Source organism: Balaenoptera ricei, chromosome 19 (genome assembly GCF_028023285.1).
Source record: "Balaenoptera ricei isolate mBalRic1 chromosome 19, mBalRic1.hap2, whole genome shotgun sequence".
Lineage (NCBI taxonomy): Eukaryota > Metazoa > Chordata > Mammalia > Artiodactyla > Balaenopteridae > Balaenoptera > Balaenoptera ricei.
Genome location: NC_082657.1, coordinates 60,205,186 through 60,226,667, shown reverse-complemented (window position 1 = coordinate 60,226,667; position 21,482 = coordinate 60,205,186). Strand labels below are relative to the sequence as shown.

General features: G+C 49.2%; 1 protein-coding gene across 2 annotated transcripts in view; it reads right to left on the bottom strand.

The window, feature by feature from the left end:
- Positions 1 to 21,482, bottom strand: part of KIAA0513 (KIAA0513 ortholog) — a 57,338-nt gene that overhangs the window by 13,859 nt on the left and 21,997 nt on the right. For both annotated transcript variants that reach the window (XM_059904300.1, XM_059904299.1), the window contains 2 exons: positions 3,604 to 4,107; positions 691 to 790 (listed from right to left, as the gene is read on the bottom strand). In XM_059904300.1, the coding sequence (XP_059760283.1) occupies positions 691 to 790; positions 3,604 to 3,938 (435 nt within the window). In that variant the 5' untranslated portion in view covers positions 3,939 to 4,107. The remainder of the gene's footprint in view (positions 1 to 690; positions 791 to 3,603; positions 4,108 to 21,482) is intronic.

Here is a 21,482-nt window from a genome sequence, read left to right as displayed (position 1 = left end):
AGCTGGGGCACGAGCCCAGGACAGGCCCTGCTCCCCAGAAACCGGGACCCAGCAGAGGGCTGCCCCCCGCTCCCCCGACCATCACTCGGGTGTTTCCTGCGTCTCCTTGTGAGATTTTTAAAACCAGGAACTTCGCACACTCACCCACGTGTGGGAAAGTACAGAGGGACGGGACCCCAAGATGACAATGCTGGCTGTTTCCTGGGTGGGTGATGTATGGGCAGTTTCTCTGTTTTTGCTTATCTGTATTTTCTAATTTTTCTCGGAAGAATAAATTATTTGTGACAAAAGATACTTTAAAAACGAAGAACTTAATCCACTTTACAGGAAAAAAATAAAAAGGACCTACTGGCTGTTGATAAAACTTACTGTTTATCTGAGCTTACATACATGGCTGTCACTCTCTTGAATATTTTATCTTTACAAAAACGGAATATTGTAGGTTATTTAATAAAAACATGTGTGGACATAGCCCACGTGCTTGTCTTTAAAACAACGAACTTTTCTGGAATTTCATGAGGTTGACAGCCCAGCACTCCTTTCTAGTGGGGCATCTTCCACTATTCTAATTAGACTTTATAATATCTCTAGACGAGCTTTACGCTTTTGCCTGTGGGATCGTTTTCCTCATCTCCCTTCTCCAGAGCGGGTGGCCTGCCCCACACCACAGCCCGGCGTCACCCCTCTTACCTGGGCGCTCACGTACCGGGCAAACCACTCCCGGCCTTTGCCGTTCTCACTGCTGCAGTACTCTCCGAACTTGGCTTTCTCCTCCTGGCCCAAGTCCTCCCTGGAAAAGAGGGCAAAGGGAAAAGACAGGAAAGCTTTAATCCTCTGCAACAAAAGTGGCTACAGTAGGGAAAGAGGAAGGAGAGGAACTCCTAAGTGCAGTCGGCCCTCGGCATCCGCACCACGGAACCCCGACGGTAACTCGCCCCCCGCCAAGTGCGGACACTCATCTCAGCCTCCGGGCAGCCCCGAGAGGAAACAGTATTACTTCTGTTTCCAGGATGAGGAGCGTGGCTCGGAGGATAACACACAGCTGGGGAGTGGCAGGTGGGAGCCCCATCCAGACCTCCTGGCTCCAAAGCCCACGTGCATTCCCCCGACCTCCTGCCTCAGCGAGGTCCGGGTACTCACAAGGGTTCCATAACTCTCCGAGGGCTTGGTTCTCCAGCTCATCCAACTGCCCCCCATCTCTGGTGCTGAGGTCGGTGTGGAGCCACCGACTGGATTCAAGAATTCCTAACGTGCTCAGACTCAGCAGGACCCACTGAGGCCAAGAAACACGAGAGGTCTGATGCTACCTCCAGCCATCGGAAGGAGGGCATGGTGGCTTATTCCTCTGCACTTTTTTTTTTTTTAATTAATTAATTAATTAATTTATTTATTTATTTTTGGCTGTGTTGGGTCTTCGTTTCCGTGCGAGGGCTTTCTCTAGTTGCGGCGAGCGGGGGCCACTCTTCATCGCGGTGCGCGGGCCTCTCACTATCGCGGCCTCTCTTGTCACGGAGCACAGGCTCCAGACGCGCAGGCTCAGTAGTTGTGGCTCAGGGGCCTAGCTGCTCCGCGGCATGTGGGATCTTCCCAGGCCAGGGCTCGAACCCGTGTCCCCTGCATTGGCAGGCGGATTCTCAACCGCTGCGCCACCAGGGAAGCCCACTCCTCTGCGCTTCTGAAGAGCCAGTCTGCTCTCTGACTCTCCATGGCTCTGTGTGAGGCGTGAAGGTCGAGGGACCCCAGGCCTGGGGGTCACCCCCGCCAGGGTGGACAGAATGCTCACCTGATCTCAAACCACTTCCCATCATCTTCGTGGGGGGGCCAGTGCTCTACCCCAAATGTAATGACGAAAAGGGGGAAGCAGCACGCTGAAGATCTACTGGCTTCTGCAACTTCATTGATTTAAGGTTTTATAGAAAACATCCGGGGGCTTCCCTGGGGGCGCAGCGGTTGAGAATCCGCCTGCCAATGCAGAGGACACGGGTTCAAGCCCTGGCCTGGGAAGATCCCACATGCCGCAGAGCAACTAAGCCCGTGTGCCACAACTACTGAGCCTGCCCTCTAGAGTCCGTGAGCCACAACTACTGAGCCCACGTGCCACAACTACTGAGCCCACGTGCCACAACGACTGAAGACCACACGCTCTAGGGTCCATGTGCCACAACTACTGAGCCCATGTGCTGCAACTACGGAAGCCCACGCGCCTACAGCCCGTGCTCCACAACGAGAGAAGCCACTGCAATGAGAAGCCCGCGCACTGCAATGAAGAGTAGCCCCCGCTCTCTGCCACTAGAGAAAGCCCGCACGCAGCAACGAACACCCAACACAGCCAAAAATAAATAAATAAAATAAACAAATTTATTAAAAAAAAAAGAAAAGAAAGCATCTTGGTCTCATTTATCCCAAACACCGACACCAGATGAAATGTGAGAATTTGCCAGGCGTTTGCAGGGAGTTTTGGAATGCTCTTAAAGATGCATCTGACTCACTTGTCCACGTTCCATGTTGCCGACTGCCTGTCACAAATCTAGACTGGCCTTCCTGGCAAATTAGTGAGCTTCTGGGCTTTCTCCCCTTTTCATTAACTGGGTGTACTCAGAGACAGCTGACTAATTTCAGTGTCAAGTCAAACAAAATGAGTAGGAAGCCACATCTACTGCTCTCCCAGAATGCATTCAAAATCAAGCATAAAAGCACTCTGGGGACAGTCAAATATTAGGATCCTGGAACTCTTCCCCCTTCTAACTGCAGAGAAAACTGAGGCACACCTGGAAAAGGTGGAAATCAACCTCGCCAGTTAACAAACGAGGGGCCTAAATCTCAGCAGGAAAGAACACCCTCAGTGCGTGGCGTCAACAGGCAGAAATTCTTCTTACACTTTAACGAAATTGGAAAACGGTCCCTTCAGCCAGAGCTCCGCAGGCAGCAATGTGTGCACGCCCAGAGGCCTCGTTGAAATGCAGATTCTGACTCAGTGGGTCAGGTGGGGCCCACGACTCTGCATTTCTCACCGCCCCCCACCACGATGCTGAGGGTCCCAGAGATGATCTGAGGAGCAGGACCTCCAGCATTTCGCGCACTGCTGTGAACGATGCAAGACCAGCCGTCAGGACCTGAGGCCTGAACTGAGTTTGCGGTGTGTCTCCCTTTCCGCCGCTGAGACGGCAACAGCCGTGAATCAGACAAACTCCCGGCTCCTCGGCCTCCACGCTCACTCCAGGCCCCACTTCTGCTACACCTGTCACTGCTCCTTGTTCGCACTGTCAAGAACCACCAACGCGAGGCCAGAAAGAGGTGCAAGGGTGGGTCCCCATCCTAGCAGCTGCTTAAGGCTCAGCTGCCCGAGAGCGTCCCAAGGGCTGAAACCTCCTGGCCTTGTACTGCCCCTAATTCACTGCCAGCTAATAACCACCTCTGAAGGCGTGCCAATGGGGGCTCACCCGAGGTGCCGCAGAAGCAAAGCCAGGGCCCTGAGTGGAGGGAAGGAGTGGCGGAAGCTCCCCAAGGGGGTCTACGTGCACTGGGGTGGGGCGGAGACCGCGAGGGGGCCAGCAGCTGGTGAGGCCTGGAGCCCTGGCCCGTGGCGCCCGGCGAGGGGCTCACCCTCCGGAGAAGATCTTCTCCACGTAGCTGCGCAGGAACTCCCGGAGTTCCGGCAGCTCCTCATCCTTGGCCGAGTCGGTGCTCTGGTTGGAGGAGAAGGACTCGCTGGAGGAGGAGCGGCGGTACTGGCCCCAGGACGGGCGCGAGGGCGACTCGCCCGTGTCGTTCTCGCTGTCTGCCGACTCCGTGGTCTCGCTCTCCGACGCGCCCTCGCCCGGGGAGCTGTCCCCGCCCTGCAGCTTTGGCGGCAGCACCTCCAGGGGTGAGGAGGCGGATGGCTTGGCCCCAGCCCCGAAGTCAATCAGCGGGCCCACGGGGACCTCGGGGGCCTCCATGGCTCAGGGGCGTGGGGGGCACTGCCGGCAAGGATGCCGGGCGGGGGCCGGTGAACGAGGTTCCCAGACGCGTCAGCGGGAGCCTGAGGCCGAGCGCACGCGAGCTGCTTGGGAGCCGCTGGCCACCGGGACTGAGTCCTCTGGGGCGGCCCACGGGGCCCTAAGGCATCTGGAATGGAAGCAGAGACAGGTCATCACCACGAGAGCTTCTCTTCTTATAAGGGGAATGAAGTAGGGCACGAATGCCCTGTAAGAGGTTCCAAACTTCCAGAATTTGGGCCACCTGTCTGCTGACGTCATCTTCCTACTGCCCCCTTACTGTTAAACACCTGCTGTATGGTGGGCGAACAACGAACAAACACACACCATCCGTCAGGATTTCTCCAAACTAAGCAAGGAGACCTCCAGGGGGCTGCACCCCCCGGCTCTCTCCCGACTCCGGCCAAGCAGACGGAGGCCAGTCAGAACAGCAATCACTGCAGACGGCCGTCTGCCGCCCACTCTTGCTGGGTCACGAACCACTGAAGACAGTGTCGTCAGGCACGTGCTAAGCGCACGGGTCTCCAAGGCCCACGTCTCTTCCTTCCCGGGTTCCTTTCTTAGCATTTTCCCACTCAAGACCCAGCACCTTCCTGGCTGTTGGATATATGTCCCCTCTCATCAGCCCCCTAAACCCTCCCATGGTTTCTTTCTTTTCTTTTCTTTTCTTTTTTAAGCACCTCACCAGACACAAGATCTGCTGGCACATTTGTAAAAATGATTTTCATTGTTTTTTGGCCGCACCGCGCGGCATGCGGGATCTTGGCAGGGACTGAACCCGCGGCCCCTGCAGTGGAAGCGCAGAGTCTTAACCACTGGACGACCAGGGAAGTCCCTCCCTCTGATGGTTTCTAAGCGGCATTTGCCGTTGGACCCACCTCCTCCTCCCTGCCCCCTCCCTGCACTACGGCCACCCTGGGCAATGGCACCCACCTCTGGTGTCTGTTCCTCTGCCCCTTAAGCTGGACGGTCCTCTCCCTTCTCCCCCATCTTCCTCCCTCAGCCCCAACTGGAGTTCTATTCATCCCTCGAGGCTCGGCTTAGTGCTACCTCTTCTGAGAAGCTTCACTCAAACCCTGTGCAAACTATTTACTGATTCCTGTGTGGCCCCACTGGCATTCTACTTACACTCATTTCTAAGTCTGCTTGTTTGATAGGTAGATGTGGGTATTTCCGTTTATCCCACTGAAGTACAATCCCCTGAGGGGTGGACCATGCCTCAGCCACCTTTGTAGCAATGCGAGTGCCCGGCACAGAGTCCTAACTAAGTGTCCACTGTACGTTTGCTGAATGGATGACCAGACCTGACCGTGAACACACTCTAAGAGTCGGGAAGTCGACGGTGTAGGCAGAGCTGGGATTACGATCTTCGCTTCGAAACCAGTCTCCTGCTGGTCAGTTCAGGGGTCACCTGCCAGTTCTGGGGCTCGCTCCCCCATGACGAGGGGCAGACAGCTAAGCAGTAAGTCAAAGCCCTCCTGATATAAGAGCCCAACTTGATCCTGGCACTGCCCCTATCCTCCACCTCTACAGACCCCAAATATCTAGGACAACACCTGGCAGACAGGTGGCTGCCGATACAGTGAAACGAATGCATCTTCTGAGGGTAATTCAATATCAAAGCTGCGTTCACTGCCTGTTAAGAGCTTAATGCTCACGAATCGATTGTGGGCTCCTCCAAATTCCCCAGCCCGGGATATTTTTAGATGCCCTGAGTCAGAAGGATGGAATGGCTAGCTCCGTGTCACTGGAGTGGCAACGGCCCCCCTTCGGAGAGTCCTACAAAGCCTGCCTTGGTCCAAAACAGAGACGCATACACCTCAGCTCAAAAGAACTTTCTGGGCCAGGAGAGCAATAGGGAGTCTTCGGAGCTCAGGTGGCAACACAGACTACGGAGTCGTGGGCCAGGGCAGCCCTGGCCCCTTCTCGCCAGCAGGGCCGGTGAGCTGTGGCCTCTGCTCTCTGGGCCAGAGTCCCCGTCAGACACTGAGGTCAGGTTAGATCTCTAAGGTCCTTCTGGCAACCACACTCACAGACTCTCCAAAGAACAGAAAATCACACCTATAATGACTCACCGGATATTAAAAATGGAAAATCACACACTAGGAAAATGTTTGCAGCCACTATGATAGGAAAATTTAGTTAATCATATCTGTGTGATAAATTCACCCAAATCCAACTAAAAATCTATATTCTAATAGATACACAAACTACTCAAATAGGCATGGCACACAAGAGGAAATATTGTTATTAAGTGCTTAGACAATTCTTCAACCCATACTAATAACCACACATATAGATAGGCAAATCAAAACAATTAGGTACCAGCTTATACTACAAAATAAGCAAAAATTTGAAAATTATAACCCAAAAGCAGATGAGATTAAGATAAAACTAATATTCTCAAACAATTCCGGCAATAGGGATAAATAAGACTTTAGAAAGCAATTTCTATAATTCTTATTTTTCTCTCCTCTGATCCAGGAATTCAAATGCTTGGAATTTATTCTGAGAAAATAATTCTAAACAGTCAAAAACCGTTATGTGGAGAAAAATGCTCGCTACAACATTATTTATAGTCCTGAAAAATAGGGAAAAAAGTCTAAATATAGTAAAGTGGCAAATACATTCTAACAACTTGATGTAATGGTAATCAGTGTATGATGCAATTAGAAAAATGCTCACTTTATAGTTAGGTAAACAAATATTCCACAATCAACAAATATTTACTGAATCCTATTGCATGCCAACCTCTTGTTCTGGGTGCTGGAAATACTGAAGTAAATGAATTTTAATTGTACTGTAATTACAATCACGTATACATATGAAAAAGGACTGAAAAAGAAGGTAGAAATGTATTATAGTGCTGGCACCGAGGTAACCTCCCCTTTTTATTTTATTATCATTAACAGTGGAGTTTACAATCAACAAAAATGCAGAGGAAAAGGAAACAAGTTACTGTATCTTGCAACATCTCAGCTGGTTGGTCTGAAGGGCGGCATCTATTTACCAAAGCAGAACTTGACAGCACAGGAGGGGCGAGATCAGACCCAATTGTTACGGCTGTTCCTGGTCCGGCCCAAGGCGCTCTCCCAGCGCCTTTCTAGCTTGGAAATTCGGGGAGTGCATGAGTCATCCTTTCCCAGAAGCCTCCTCTGTGGGCTCAGGAAGGAGCGGACAAGGTGAGGGGCCTGGCCCTGCAGCAGAGGAAGCAAAGGTGACGGGGGGCCCAGTCCTGGGCGCCGTGTGGGCAGCATGGGCTGCAGGGTGCGGGTCCCTCTGCCCGGGATTTCATCTCTCAGCCAAGCTTGCTCCCGGAGCTGAGATGCAGGTGAAGTGGCCACTTATGCTCAGGGCCTTGGAAGTGACCCCACCCTCTTCCTCCAGGAAGGAAACATAATGACGGGCCTCCATCCAGGACAAGGTGACGGCCACTCTCAACACACCAGGATCACACACCTCACTCGACCATCTGTGCTCTCCCAGCTGCAGAACACAGAGGAAGTGGGCCCAGTGGGGACTGACTGCACTGTCCCCGAGTAGGGCCAGCCAGGGGCTGCCACTCAGGATCGTGGGCCCAGTGGGATCAGACCTAAAGAGCTTTCTATAAAAGTGCTGAAATCCGCTTCATGAAATCTTCCAACTCTTCAACACTGGCAACTAATTTAAATTTATTTCAAAACACATCATGGACCAAAGAGAACATGTCTGCGGATTGCACTCAATCCCTCTGCTTTGTCCTGCGTACAAGGAGGTCCCCAGACCCACTGCAGGGCCACAGGCTCTGAGACTCAGGGTTTTAAATCACAGTGCAATCTCTGCAAACAGACGGCGTGGATATTAAAAATGCTTTCTACAGACTTGCAGCCAAACCCACCTTCCTGCAACCGCACCTTTACAATTCACCTCTTAGGCCCTATGGCAGAAGCTTCTACCAATCAAATTAGGCTAAAATTCTAAGTCAGCCCATGGCTCTGAGCGCTGAGCGGGGGCTTCTTTGGACTGGGGGTCAGGGAGGTGGATATCTGAGCTGAGATGCAGGGGGGCCGGGCCAGCCGAGAAGGCTCGAGAAGGCTCGAGAAGGCTTGTCTTCTGAGCAGAGGACAGGGGTCTGGGTGGAGGAACAGCCCACACAGAGACCCTTGGCAGCCATGACTTTGGAAAGTTCAGGCACTGGGAAGGCTGAGGAGGGAGGAGGTTGGCAAGCGGGGCCAGGTGAGACACTAGGAGCCTCGACTGGGTTCTCAGGGTGATGGGCAGGCAGCCGTGGCAGCAGTTTGGAGAAGAGAACGAGCGCAAGGGGGCCAGGGGAGGTGGTCCCGGCGGGCGCATTCGGGGGGAGGTTTCCTGACCTCCTGCCCCGCCTCCCGCCCACATCCCCCCACCACGTGGCCCCAGCTGCGGCAGGAACTCGGAAGGAGATTGCCTTCTGTGGCTGCTGCACCATGTCCCCAGGGGCTTTGCTCAAACCCTGATTTCCCCAGCACCCGGGGCGCCCAGAGTGAGCCCCCTCCAGCAGGCTGACCTTGGGCAATCACACAGGTTCCCGGCGCCGGGGGAGACTCCGGAACCTTCTGGAACTCTGCCTCTGCCATCCGTCTCAGGCAGCTCCCTCTCCTTTACTGTCCCAGAGCCACCAGACGTGCTGCTCCTCCCACCAAAAGAAGAGACGGCAAGCCTCCATGGACCAGCACACACAACACGCTGGCTCACGCCCCCTCCATCCCACCCGCCCCTCCTCTCACAGCATCAGAGAATCGAGGCTGGGGTGGGGAAGCAGGAGGCCCCCCGCACACAGCTAGGAAGTGACGGGGCCCAGAGTCCAAACTCAGGTCAACGCCGAGCCCAGGCTCTCAAGTCACCACGTGGGCCCTGCAGCAGCCTCTCTGATGCTCTCCTGCGGGTCCACCTCCAGAAGCGGAGCTGAGGGTCAGAGGCCTGCACAGCAGTGAGGCTCTGCTGGGGCTGCCGAATCGCCTTCCCCAGTCTGTGCTGTGCGCTAGAACCGGGGTCCCCAACCCCCCGGCCATGGACCGGTACCGGTCCGCGGCCTATTAGGAACTGGGCCGCACAGCAGGAGGTGAGCGGCGGGCGGGCGAGCGAAGCTTCCTCTGCAGCTCCCCATCGCTCGCGTTACCGCCTGAACCATCGCCCCCGCCCCCGCCGCCCGTGGAAAAATGGTCTTCCACGAAACCGGTCCCTGGTGCCAAAAAGGCTGGGGACCGCTGGCCTAGAAGGCAAGCCCGGGCCACGCCCAACAAACACATTCCCTGCCACTGGAGCCGAGAACCTGACGTAGGACTTCACACACATCCGTTAGATGGATTCTCCCCAGCACTCAGTCAAACTTGTGGAGATTATTTTGTTTTCTTTTCCCCTTTATCGTAAGCGTATCGTTAGAGAAAGATTTGGAAATAGAAGAGGGAGAAAAAGCTCCTGGTCCCACCAGGCCGACAAAATCCCATCTCCATTCTCGTGGATGCCCTTCTGGTCTTGGTCAAAAGGCAAACTCTTTTTTTTTTTTTTTTTCATTTCAACAGTGAGAGAAATTCGGATGTTTGTTTGGCACCTAGCTAGTGGCTATCCCTCTCGTGACAGCTACAAACCTGCAGGGGACCCCAGTGAAGAGGGTCTTCTCTGGTCTCCCGAGGAGTGTTTTACTTCAAATGGACCTGACAGAAGGTTGACAGGCGGTCTGGGTTTGGCTGCAGGGATGAGGGGAGACAAGTGAACTTGATCGATGATTAGATTACTGTTATCTGTTTCGGTTCAGCTATGAAATGACTTAATAATGCACGGTTTCCAGGAACTGTGCCTCACTGGAATAGCTGGAGGAGAGGAGAGGGAGAGGAAATAAGGGAGACCTTTCAACCCGCTGCTGCATCCTTCGCCCTGTAGAGACGGCTGTGGACACGATGGAGGGACTGCAAACCTCAAGGTTCTGCAGAGCCCTCCTCCCCTCCCCCTGCGCCCTCCTGTGCCCTGGCAGGGTCCCAGCAGCACGGGGTGCAGCTACCACTTCCACACCTCCCCGGCCTGCCACAAACAATCAGCCTCCCAGCGCACAGGCTCTTCCTGCGGCTCCGTCTGCATCTGTTCCCCGGGCACCCCTCCCCCTCTGAGGTCACAGGTCACAGAGAGACCCTGTGGGCTGGCCCGGGAGGCGGGGCTGAGGAGGAGCCCCAGATGGACCGCAGCCACAACTAAAGCTGGTGGAAACCTGCTTCCTGTCGCTCAGAACCTCTCCTGCAGCGAGACCATAACAAGGACCTCCATTTGCCTCTGCCAGGGGCTGGTCACAGCGCAGCCCTACAGCTCCTGATGGATAAATCCCCTCAGCGCTTTCTGGCTGGGTGATAACTGACACTGCCTTCGAATCAGGAAGAAATGTGGGGCTATTTGGGACTATGAGACAATAGTCATTCAAAGAATGAATACGTGTCAAATAAGAAGTGTCACCATCCTTTTAGATGTCAGTGTGTTTGGGCAACTGTTCAGACGTAGATTTATGTCCAGTCAATGTGGATCTAGGGCAACCTCAGGCCAGTCGAATCAAAGAAACCCATTATTGCAGTTGGACAACGAATGTAGTGGAGTTTCCTGGCAGCCAAAGCAAAAAAGGGAATTACACTGGGTCACAAATTCTTTTCATTCTGACAAATTCATCTGTACGTGAACTTTATCCAAATACCGAACTTAAAAATCAATTTGTCAAGAAGATCCTCATATGAAAAGACACTGATTACTATAGTGGAAGTCTCTAACAGGTTCTGTAAAACATACAGAGATGCTGAAACATACATTTTTTAAATGGCTTTCCAAAAATCTGAAAGCATATGTTACATGCATTTGGAGCAGGTATTTGTCGGTTGGAGCACGCTACTGGGTGAAGGTAAGATCTCCCTGGTGGTGCAGGGATGGAGCGCCACAGACCTGGAGACGTCATAGTTAATAATATGCCCATGAGGGTCCCTCTCCCTCAAACATCAGATGTCCCCCAGGGCTTCTGGCAAGCACCAATCACCACCATTCACGGCAGAATTCTCTGAACAGCACTTGAGCCAACATTCTGATTTGGTGATCAAAACAGAACGAGAGCTGGAGGGGTGCAGGGAAGGGGCGCCCCCAAAGCCCTGCTCGAGGCACCAGCTCCAGGGTTTTAATCGGGATGAGAGCCCACACTGGTTAAGGAGACGGGAATTGAGCTCCTGGTGAGGAATCACAACCCACAGCCTCTGCTGGGAGTCTCCAAGCCATGATCTATCATCCTCGAGGAAGAAGAGAGGACGGGTGGGGAAGGGAGAGGGACATACGTAACCTGGTTTCAAAAGGGAAGACAGTAGATGATGAGAGAGAGAGAGAGACACGTCAGGGGACACCCAGGTCAGCAGCAGGACGGCTCTGAGCACCAGGACCGGGAAGCGGGGAGGACCAACGTCAGAGCCTGATGCCAAACTAAGCTCTAGAGCCTCACACGCACGTGAGCGCGCGCGCATGTGTGTGTGTCTTACAACCCCGTCAATCCAGGGAATACTGTGGAAACAGCACAAGGGTTTTAGCAAGGTACTAGACAAACACATTACAGCTTTGAGGACAAGACAGAAAAATGAGGCCTGAATACTGTGTAATTAGGTGGTTTCATCAATACTATATTTCATTATCCTAAAATGCACTTTTTTGGCATTTTAAGATGTCTGAAAGCAGATGTGTCTTAGCATTGCTCCCAGCCAGGCCCACTGAGATACAGCTGTCATTGTCCAGAGACAAGAGTGGAGCCTCTTCTATTCTTTAATTTTAAAAATCAATTCAAAACACATACATTGTAGTCACATCACTCAAAGTGAATGAATTCCCACAAAGTGAACTCTCCCCTAAATCCACCACCCACCTCAGGGAATAGAACACGACAAACCCCCACCTCGTCCCCCTCCCCCCGAGCTCCCCTCCTCCCCAAAGGGAAGTGGACGAGCACCCCGTAAAGCGCATGCTGATGGCAGAGAGGATGGTATGTTACAGAAACCCATGCACTTCAACGGCTCTGGGGCAACTGCAGAAGAACAGACCTCTGCATGTGAGGAAGTTTTAGAAGTCCTTTAACCAACTTATTTTGCTTATATTTTCCTCTTTATTATGGACAAGAGGGATGCTTCACAATAATCTATGCCCAAGGCATTCTATAAGGGTTCTTACCAGAAAGACAGAATAAAATTCTAGGGACAAGAGAGCATTATGTCATAGTTTAAATGGCAGTGCTGCATCTTAATTCCTTGTGCCTAGAATAGTGGTGAATCTTACAACTGACGGGGTCTTCAATCTGATGAAAGACGGTGGTTGAACCCCTCCCCCAGCGTCAACTGGAAAGATGTCTCTACCACTCGTGGGCTAAGGACTCCAGCCCGGCTCCGTCCTACCCCTTCGTTAATTACTCAGACTTGAGTGCAGTAACATGTTGGTGGAGAACGTGGGGAGCCGAAAGCCAGAGGGAAAGTTAACTCAGAGAACGACACAGTCGGGACCCAAAAGACTCCGGCAGGCTCAGGGAGGCTGAGTCTAGAAGATGCCCCTGGACGGTGAATGTGGTCATTCGCTGGCCACCAGCCGAGTGCCTTCCACGTGCCAGGCCTGCTGTGGGAGCAAAGAGATGGTGACAGTGTGGCCTCTGTCTCTGAATAACGCATAAATTATTAGCGAGGGAGTCTGACCTCCTGACTCAAAGTTTCACAAGTCCAATGTCGAGAGGCAGCTCGTTCTTGGGCGGCACACGTGCCACGAGTCAATGGGTTTGATGCCGGCAATAACAACAAACTCGAAACTGACCTTGGGCGGCCCTGATAGAAGCACCTGACCCAAAACAGGAGAGACGGTTTCACTACCTCTGCTTCTGCCGGTCAGGCCGCTCCTGGAACATTCTGGCCAACCCCACCCCTTGGAAGGAGTAAGCAGCTCCTCTTAGGGCAGCAAATCTGAGTAAACGTGTCTGGGGACCCAGGCCTCGTTGTCCCCAGGCGTTAAGCCCAAAGCAACTCAGCAGGATCCGTCGTTTTGGAAAAAGTAATAAACTGGCACAAGTATTTTAATTTAATAAATGTTTGGAAGACTTGTAAAAAAGCAGAGAGCATCCCCCAACATGAAAAGAAAAACAAAAGCCCACCTGATAACTGTGTCACACGAGCAATGGTGAGAAAGTCGAGGGGATTTACTGAGGGGGTAAGTAACTTGGGAAACAAGACAGTGAATTCAGGGACTTCCCTGGCAGTCCAGTGGTTAAGACTCCACGCTTTCAATGTGGGGGGGGTCGCGGGTTCGATCCCTGGTCGGGGAGCTAAGATCCCACATGCTGCGTGGCCGCAAAAAAAAAAAAAAAAAAAAAAAGACAGCGGATTCAAATCTGTGAGGAGTGGCTATGTGACCAAGGGACCAGGTTGTCCTCCATAGTTCCAGAAGGGAGAACAGAGTCCCAGCAAGGCAGCCGTCCCCACCGGCCCCGGGAGTGGTCCCTCAAGAGTCTCCTTTCTAAAAGGGAAGCCGGAAGCAGACGGTGTTAGCACGCTGTTCGCGGGAGACGCTGCTGGACCTCTAGGGTTTCATGCCAATTCCATCCAGAGATAACATTTTATGACACTTGACGCAGGTTTTTCTCCGCTGCAGCTGTCGTAATGGTTATGTCCAAGATAACTCTTATTTTATGACCTCCAGGAAAAAGGGAAGGTCTAAAATATTCACAGCTCACAGGAAAAAGAGATAAGGGGCCATCTGCTGGCTCCCGCACACCTGACCTCACTGGGTCCCCGTTAAAACCACCACGACGGGCCAGGCACCGTGCTAAGTGTGGGGAAAAGGGCCGTGGAAGAGACAAGTTCCCTGCAGTCTAGTGACTCTGCCTGCCTTGCTTCAGCAGCAGTGCAGAACGCTCCAGAGCAAATCCTTTTTCACCGCCGCGTTGCCCAAATCAGAAGGGTCCAGGAATTCAACTAGCCCCAACGGGATCAGGGAGGAAGGAAAGGGTACACTATGATTACAAACCAACAGGTCCTCCCCAGTCTGAGACTGGGAAATTTCTTAGTTTTTCCAAAGTTGCCCGAAGTCTCGAGTCACCTCCCACCAGGGTCTGGATGTACCTTACGCAATTTACTAATGTTTAATTCATCCCTGGTAAGTCTTCAATGAATGGGCGAGCCCGCTAATTTAAGGCAACGAGGAGGAATTTGGTAACAGGTGTTTTCCATTCATTCTCACCACTAACTTACTGAGTTAGTTGCATTATAACCACATGTTCGAATTTACTAGGCACATCCCTCCCTCTGTGAGCACCTGCACTTCTTTAGTAAAAGAAGGACATGGCTGGTGATTCGGTGACAGCTGGATTTGATCTGGATACAGACGGACTCGGCCTTCCATCCTTTTGGGTAATGTGGCAAAATAACTGCATACTGCCCCCACCCCTGGCACGAAGACAGCCGCACTCCATCGGATTAGGAGAGGCTCCCTAAAAGCTCTGAAACTTGGTTCACCTCCTAGAACCCAAGGCAGGTGAGGGATGGAACTGAACAACATCCAATCTCTTTGGGGTTGGTGCTTTGCTCCACTGGCCCAACTCGGGGCCAAAATGAAGAGCCATGCAAACGGACCTCTGTGCCTCCGTGGGAGGGAAGGCTCTGGGCAAATCCTCCTGGATGTGGGATCACCTGGAGGCCGCAGTAAGCAGTCTGCTTGAAACCGCTAGTGTCCGTCACCAGTTAGCCGTGACACTGTTATCTCTGGCTGCTGGTCAAGGAGCTCTGCCATCTGGAGCTGGTCAAGGCTGCCCACGCAGCTCTCCAGTGGCCACATGCAGAGGGGATGCTGCCGTCATTCAAAAGCAACCTCACATGAGCACGGGTTGTTGGTTTCTTCACGACAGAACCTCACATAAGCACGGGTTGTTGGTTTCTTCACGACAGAACTTCTGCATTATCAAGCTAGCTTCCTCCCTCCCTCTCTCTGACACACACTGGGCCTTTGCTAATGCCTTCTTCATTTCCCTATACACACCACCCACCTCCCTCTGGCTAAATCTCTTGGCACATAACAAAACCTACTCTGCAACATGGAGAAATCTGAAAATTGTGATTGTGTCACACCGGTGCTTTCTCTAGGTCATTTGTGGTCTTCTGAAATCCTCCTTAATGTTGAAACATGTTTAACAATATTTTTAAAGTCTATCTATTTAATTCATCCTAAGGAAATAACCCCCAAAATGGCCCAGAATACCTCTATGCAGCATGCTTTATAATAGCAAAAAAAAGTGAAAATAAACTAAGCGCTCGACAAGAAGAAAGTTATGTCAATTCTGCTACATTAATTGTGGCACTTCACTGAAATATGACAGAGGGCAATAATGACGACATGGCATTGTGAAAATACTTACATTAAATGAAAAAGAAGTGGAAAATGAAAAACCAAGATGTAAATTTATATTCTCCCTGTAATTACAACTATGTAAAAATAATAGAGGGCAACACCACAGCTATCTTGCCTGCCTTACACTGTTGTCACAAGGATCAAATGAACTAAAAAAACAAACCAGAAAGAAAGAAGGCAAATGGCTGAAGTACTACACGAATTCTGAATGGTGTTCACGCCAGGCACTGGAAGAAGGTTCAGTACATGAATCGACAGAGCGATGGGGACTTTAAAGACCACATCAGCATCAGAGACCCTGGAGAAAACGGCCACTTCCAAAGTTCTGCCTTACGATTTTCAGACGGTTTTTGCTTTCTTCATCTGTGTCAACATGCGTAGACTGAAATTCAGTGACACTTAACGGTATCAGCAGCCCTCTCATTCAGAAAATCTTTTAACAAAGCAAGAGTTATTCTTGCAATAAAGGCTTTGCTTTATTTGAGTGAGTGACTGAGTGAGTGAGAGAGAGAGAGAGAGAGAGAGGGAGAGAGAGGATCTACTTTAAGAGATTCTTTTTTTTTTTTAATGTTTAATAGATCCTTTCCAGGGAGCAGATTTATTTATTTATTTGGTTGCACCGGGTCTTAGTTGCGGCAGGCAGGCTCCTTAGTTGCGGCATGCATGTGGGATCTAGTTCCCTGACCAGGGCTCGAACCCTGGCCCCCTGCATTGGTAGTGTGGAGTCTTACCCACTGAGCCACCAGGGAAGTCCCCTAAGAGATTAATTCTTTATCAAGCCCAGATCAGATTCTGCAGCACGAGGCTATACACATTGGTGATCACCTGGATACAAATACCCAAATACGCTAGATTAAAGCCTCTTGACCCTCAGAGAGATCTTTCCCTGCTTCTCTATGTATACGTTTCCTGACACCCCCAACGGAGAGGAATAAAGCTCATTTGCTTACAGTCAAACCATTCCCTTCAACCTGGCAGCCTGTGTGGGTGAGAAGGAATCCCCTTCACACTGTGCAAGGCTAGATACGTAACGATGGGGTAAGGGAAGCTCAAGGGAGAGGGTTCCTTCCATCAGTCCTTTACGTGATGCTGCATATCAGTTATTTCTGTTACCATCTACCTAATCCTTCAACTTTTATTCTTTTATTTTCCTCCTTCCCCACACGAACCACAGTTCTCCTGCACCAGTGACATCCTGACTTCCTCAGGTGTCTGTTTAATCTGGACTTTCTGTTGAACGTCTCTAAAACTCCCATCTCCTGGCTTCCTTATGGTTCTGAGTGAGATAGAGTCAGCACACTCCGTCCTGTCTCACCCGCTGAGTGTGGCTATAAAACGTGGGCAGAATGGACAGGGCAGCTACTGGAGGACTCTGGAAAGTAAACAGTAGCAGGCCGAGGAGGGACGATAATCAGAATCTGAAGCACCACCAACATGGTGGTGATTCTGCCACCTCCCCACTCCAGGACCCCCAGCCTGGACTGAACATAACCCGATACCCAGAAACAGGTATCAGCAGAGCTCCAGAAGGCTGGTCCTGGCTTGGGGAGCAGGGAAGCGGTTGCCTAATTCTCAGAGGCCATGAGCCCAAACCCAGGGCTTTTCCTTTTTTGTGCTTCTGTCTTCTTGGAGCTCTCACGCCCCAGTCTCCCAGCAAACCCCCAGCGGCAGAGGGCTCCACAGACGCCTAAAACTTTGAGGGATGGAAGCTTCCTTTCCAACTGGAGGAGCTGAAGCAGGTGAAGACCCCACTGAATTTTTCTCTCTTGGTCCTTCTCTTGCTTAGTCACAGATGTGAGCTAAGTCCCAGGAAGAATGTAGCGGAACAGGAGAAATAACGCCCCCGCTTTCTGGCTGAAAAACCAAACAGAAGGGGCCCCTGGAACTGGAAAGGACTGGGGCGACTGCGGAGCAGGAGAAGCTCAGGAGAACAACCCCACAGAGCGTGTATGAGCTCCCGGGCTCAGGCCTGAGATGAGCATGTCTAGGCAGAATCCTAAACAGCATCCTGAGGACTCTGAGTACTGAACTTCAGGAGAGAACACTGCCAAGGTCCCACACTGGCCACGGAGTGACACACAGGGGCAGATCTGAAGAGCACCATGAAGGCTTTGAAAACGCAATTGATACTGAAACTCACAGAAGGCTGGTAGGGACTTAGAATCTGCACTCAAATCGGTTGAGTGCCTGCTACAACAAAGATGGCAACATTCTCCATAGGATTTAAACAAGACCAAGAGTCTCATAATGTAATATTCATATATTCAGGATCAATCCAAAATTACTCAACATACAAAGAACAAGGAAAATCCTCAACTCACATGGGAAAGGATAATCAATTGATACCAGTGCCAAGACAACAAAGTATTGGAATTAACTAAGACTTCAAAGTAGTTATTATAAAAAGTACTCCAAGAAGTAAGGAAGAACATTCTTGAAATAAAGGGAAAGATAAAAAGTCTCAGCAAAGAAACAAAAGATATGAAGAAGAATCAAATGAAAATTTTAGAACTAAAAAATACAGTAACTGAAAAACTTAAAACCACTGGATAGGCTCAAAAGCAGAATGAATATGATAAAAGAAAGAGGTGGGCTTCCCTGGTGGAACAGTGGTTAAGAATCCGCCTGCCAACGCAGGGGACACAGGTTCGAGCCCTGGTCCGGGAAGATGCCACATGCCACGGAGCAACTAAGCCCGTGCGCCACAGCTACTGAGCCTGCGCTAGAGCCTGTGAGCCATAACTACTGAGCCCATGTGCCACAACTACTGAAGCCCGCACGTCTAGAGCCTGTGCTCCACAACAAGAGAAGCCACCGCCATGAGAAGCCCACGCACCACAACGAAGAGTAGCCCCCGCTCACTGCAACTAGAGAAAGCCCACACGCAGCAATGAAGACCCAACTCAGCCAAAAAAAAATACATAAATAAATAAATAAATTTATTTAAAAAAATAATCACTTCTTTATTTAAAAAAAAAAGGAAAGAGTCAGTGAACATGAAGACAGATCAATAAAAATGATCTCATCTGAAAAACAGGGAGAAAAAGGGTTTTAAAAAAGTGAGCAGAGCCTTGGGGACTTGTGGACAAAATTAAAGGATGTAACATTTGTGTCATTAGAGTCCCAGAAGGAGAGGAGAAAGAAGATGGTGCAAAAAATATATTTGAGGAAATAATGACTGAAACTTCACAAATTTAGCAAAGGACATAAACCAACAGATTTTGGCAGCTCAGTGAATACAAAAAAGATAAATCCAAAAAATCCACACCCACATACATCATAATGAAACTGCTGAAAACTAAAGACAAAGAACAAATCTTGAAAGCAACCAGAGAAAAATGCATTACTCAGAGGAGAATACAGATTCACGTGACTGTAGATTTTTCAACAAAAACTGTGGCACCCAGAAGGAAGTGGAAAAAGAAAACACTTTTTAAGTGCTGAAAGAAAAGAACTGCCAGTCTAGAATTCTAGATGTGCCCCAAAAAATCTTTGTGGAATGAAGGTGAAAACTTTCTCAAGAGAATTTGCTGCCACTGTTATGTGCTCTATAAGAAGTTATAATGAAACTTCCTTAGATAGAAGAGAAATAATACCAGAAGGAAATGGAACATCAGGAATGAAGGAAGACCAAAGGAAAAAAATCTGGGTAAATATAATGCACTATCCTCCTCCTCTTGAGTTCTTTAAAGTATGTTTGACAGCTGAAAGCAAAAATTATAGGGACTTCCCTGGCGGTCCAGTGGTTAGGGCTCTGTGCTTTCACTGTAGGGGGCACGGGTTCAATCCCTGGTCAATGAACTAAGATCCCGCAAGTCACGCAGAATACATACGAAAACTACAACATACAGGGAAGAGAATAAAGAGACCTGTGATGGTTAGTTTTCTACTTTCACCTGAAGTGGTAAAATATTGATTCTAAGTAGACTGTGAAAAATTAAGTGTGCATATTGTAATCCCTAGAGCAAATACACACACACACACACACACAAGCTATACATAAAGAACACAATAGATAAATTAAAATGGAATGCTAAAACACATTCCAATAATCCTGAACAATACAGGAAAATGGACAGAGAGGGGGAAAAAGAGGGAACAAATAGAAAACAAAAAAACAGAATGTAGACCTAAATCCAAACATATTGATAACTATATTAAATGTAAATTGTGTAAACACACCAATTAGGGATTTCCGTGGTGTGCAGTGGTAAAGAATCCACCTTCCAATGCAGGGGGACGTGGGTTCAATCCCTGGTTGGGGAACTAAGATCCCACATGCTGTGGGGCAACTAAGCCTTCACCACAACTACTGAGCCCGTGTGCCTCAACTGGAGAGCCCACGTGCCACAACTAAGACCCGAGCAGCCAAAAATAAATTAATTAATTAAATAAATATTTTTTAAAAACCCCACACACACCAATTAAATGACAGAGATGACCAGAATGGATAAAAACACATGACCTAACTATATTCTGTCTACAGGAAACTCACATCAAATATAGTTATATTGGTAGATTAACAATAAACGGGTAGAAGAAAGATATACCTTGCAAACACTAATCAAAAGAAAGCTGAAATGCTCTTATTAATAACAAAGTATACATCAGAACTAAGAGAATTACTAGAAATAAAAAAGGACATTACATAATGATAAAAGTTTCAATTCATTAAGAAGATAAAATAATCCTAAATACGTATGTACCTAACAACAGAGTCTCAAAATACATGAAGCAAAAACTGCCAAAACTGAAAGGAGAAGGAGACAAATCCACAATTAAAGTAGGAGACTTTAAAAACTCCTCTCTTAGTGATCTGTAGAACAAGCAGACAGAAAATCAGCATGGATGCGGAAGGGCGGATAAGTAACCTCACCCAGCTGGATATAACTGACATTTATAGAACATGCCACCAAAAAACAGCAGAATAAACATTCTTTTCAAGCGCACATGCAATATTCACCAAGATATCATGGACTATAAAACAAACCTTAGTAAATTTAAAACAACTGAAATCACACAAAGTATGTTCTCTGACCATAATGGAATTAGACTAGAAACTTATAAGAAGTATAACAGGAAAATCTCCAAACGTTTGGAAATTAAACAGCATATTTCTACATAATCCATTGGTCAAAAAGGAAGTCTCGGGGGCTTCCCTGGTGGCGCAGTGGTTGAGAATCCGCCTGCCAATGTAGGGGACACGGATTCGAGCCCTGGTCTGGGAAGATCCCACATGCCGCGGAGCAGCTAGGCCCGTGAGCCACAACTACTGAGCCTGCGCGTCTGGAGCCTGTGCTCCGCAACAAGAGAGGCCGCGATAGTGAGAGGCCCGTGCACCGCGATGAAGAGTGGCCCCCGCTCGCCACAACTAGAGAAAGCCCTCGCACAGAAACGAAGACCCAACACAGCCAAAAATAAAAAAATAAATAAATAAAATAAATAAATAAAAATTAAAAAAAAAAGGAAGTCTCGAGGAAAGTCAGAAAACATACTGAACTGAATGAAAGTGAAAATACAATATATTTAAACCTGTTAAGTGCAGCTAAATCAGTGCTTAGTGAGATATTTATAGCACAAAATGCTTACATTAGAAAAAGAGAAAGGTATCAAATCAATAATTTAAGCTTCTACCTTAAAAACTAGAAAAAAAGGGCAAAATAACCCAAAAAGAAGAAATAAGGAAATAATAAAGAGCAGAAATCAATGATGTTGAAAAAGAGAGACCAATAAAGCCAAAAACTTCTTTGAGATCACTAAACTTGATAAACCTCTAACAAGATAGATCAATGAAAAAAGAAGACACAAATGACGAATATCAGGAATGAAAGAGGGGGTATCACCAGAGATCCTGCAGACATTCAAAGGATGATAAGGGCAAACTACAAACAACTCTACATACACAAAGCCGACAAGTTAGATTAAATGGACCTAATCCTTGAATATCACAAACTACCTAAACTCACCTAAGATGAAACGGATAACCTAAGTAGTCCCATAACTATTAAAGAAATTAAACTGATAGTTTAAAACCTTTCAGAAAAGAAAACTCCAGGTCCAGATGGTTTCAATGGCAAAGTCAACCAAATATTTAAAGAAGAAACA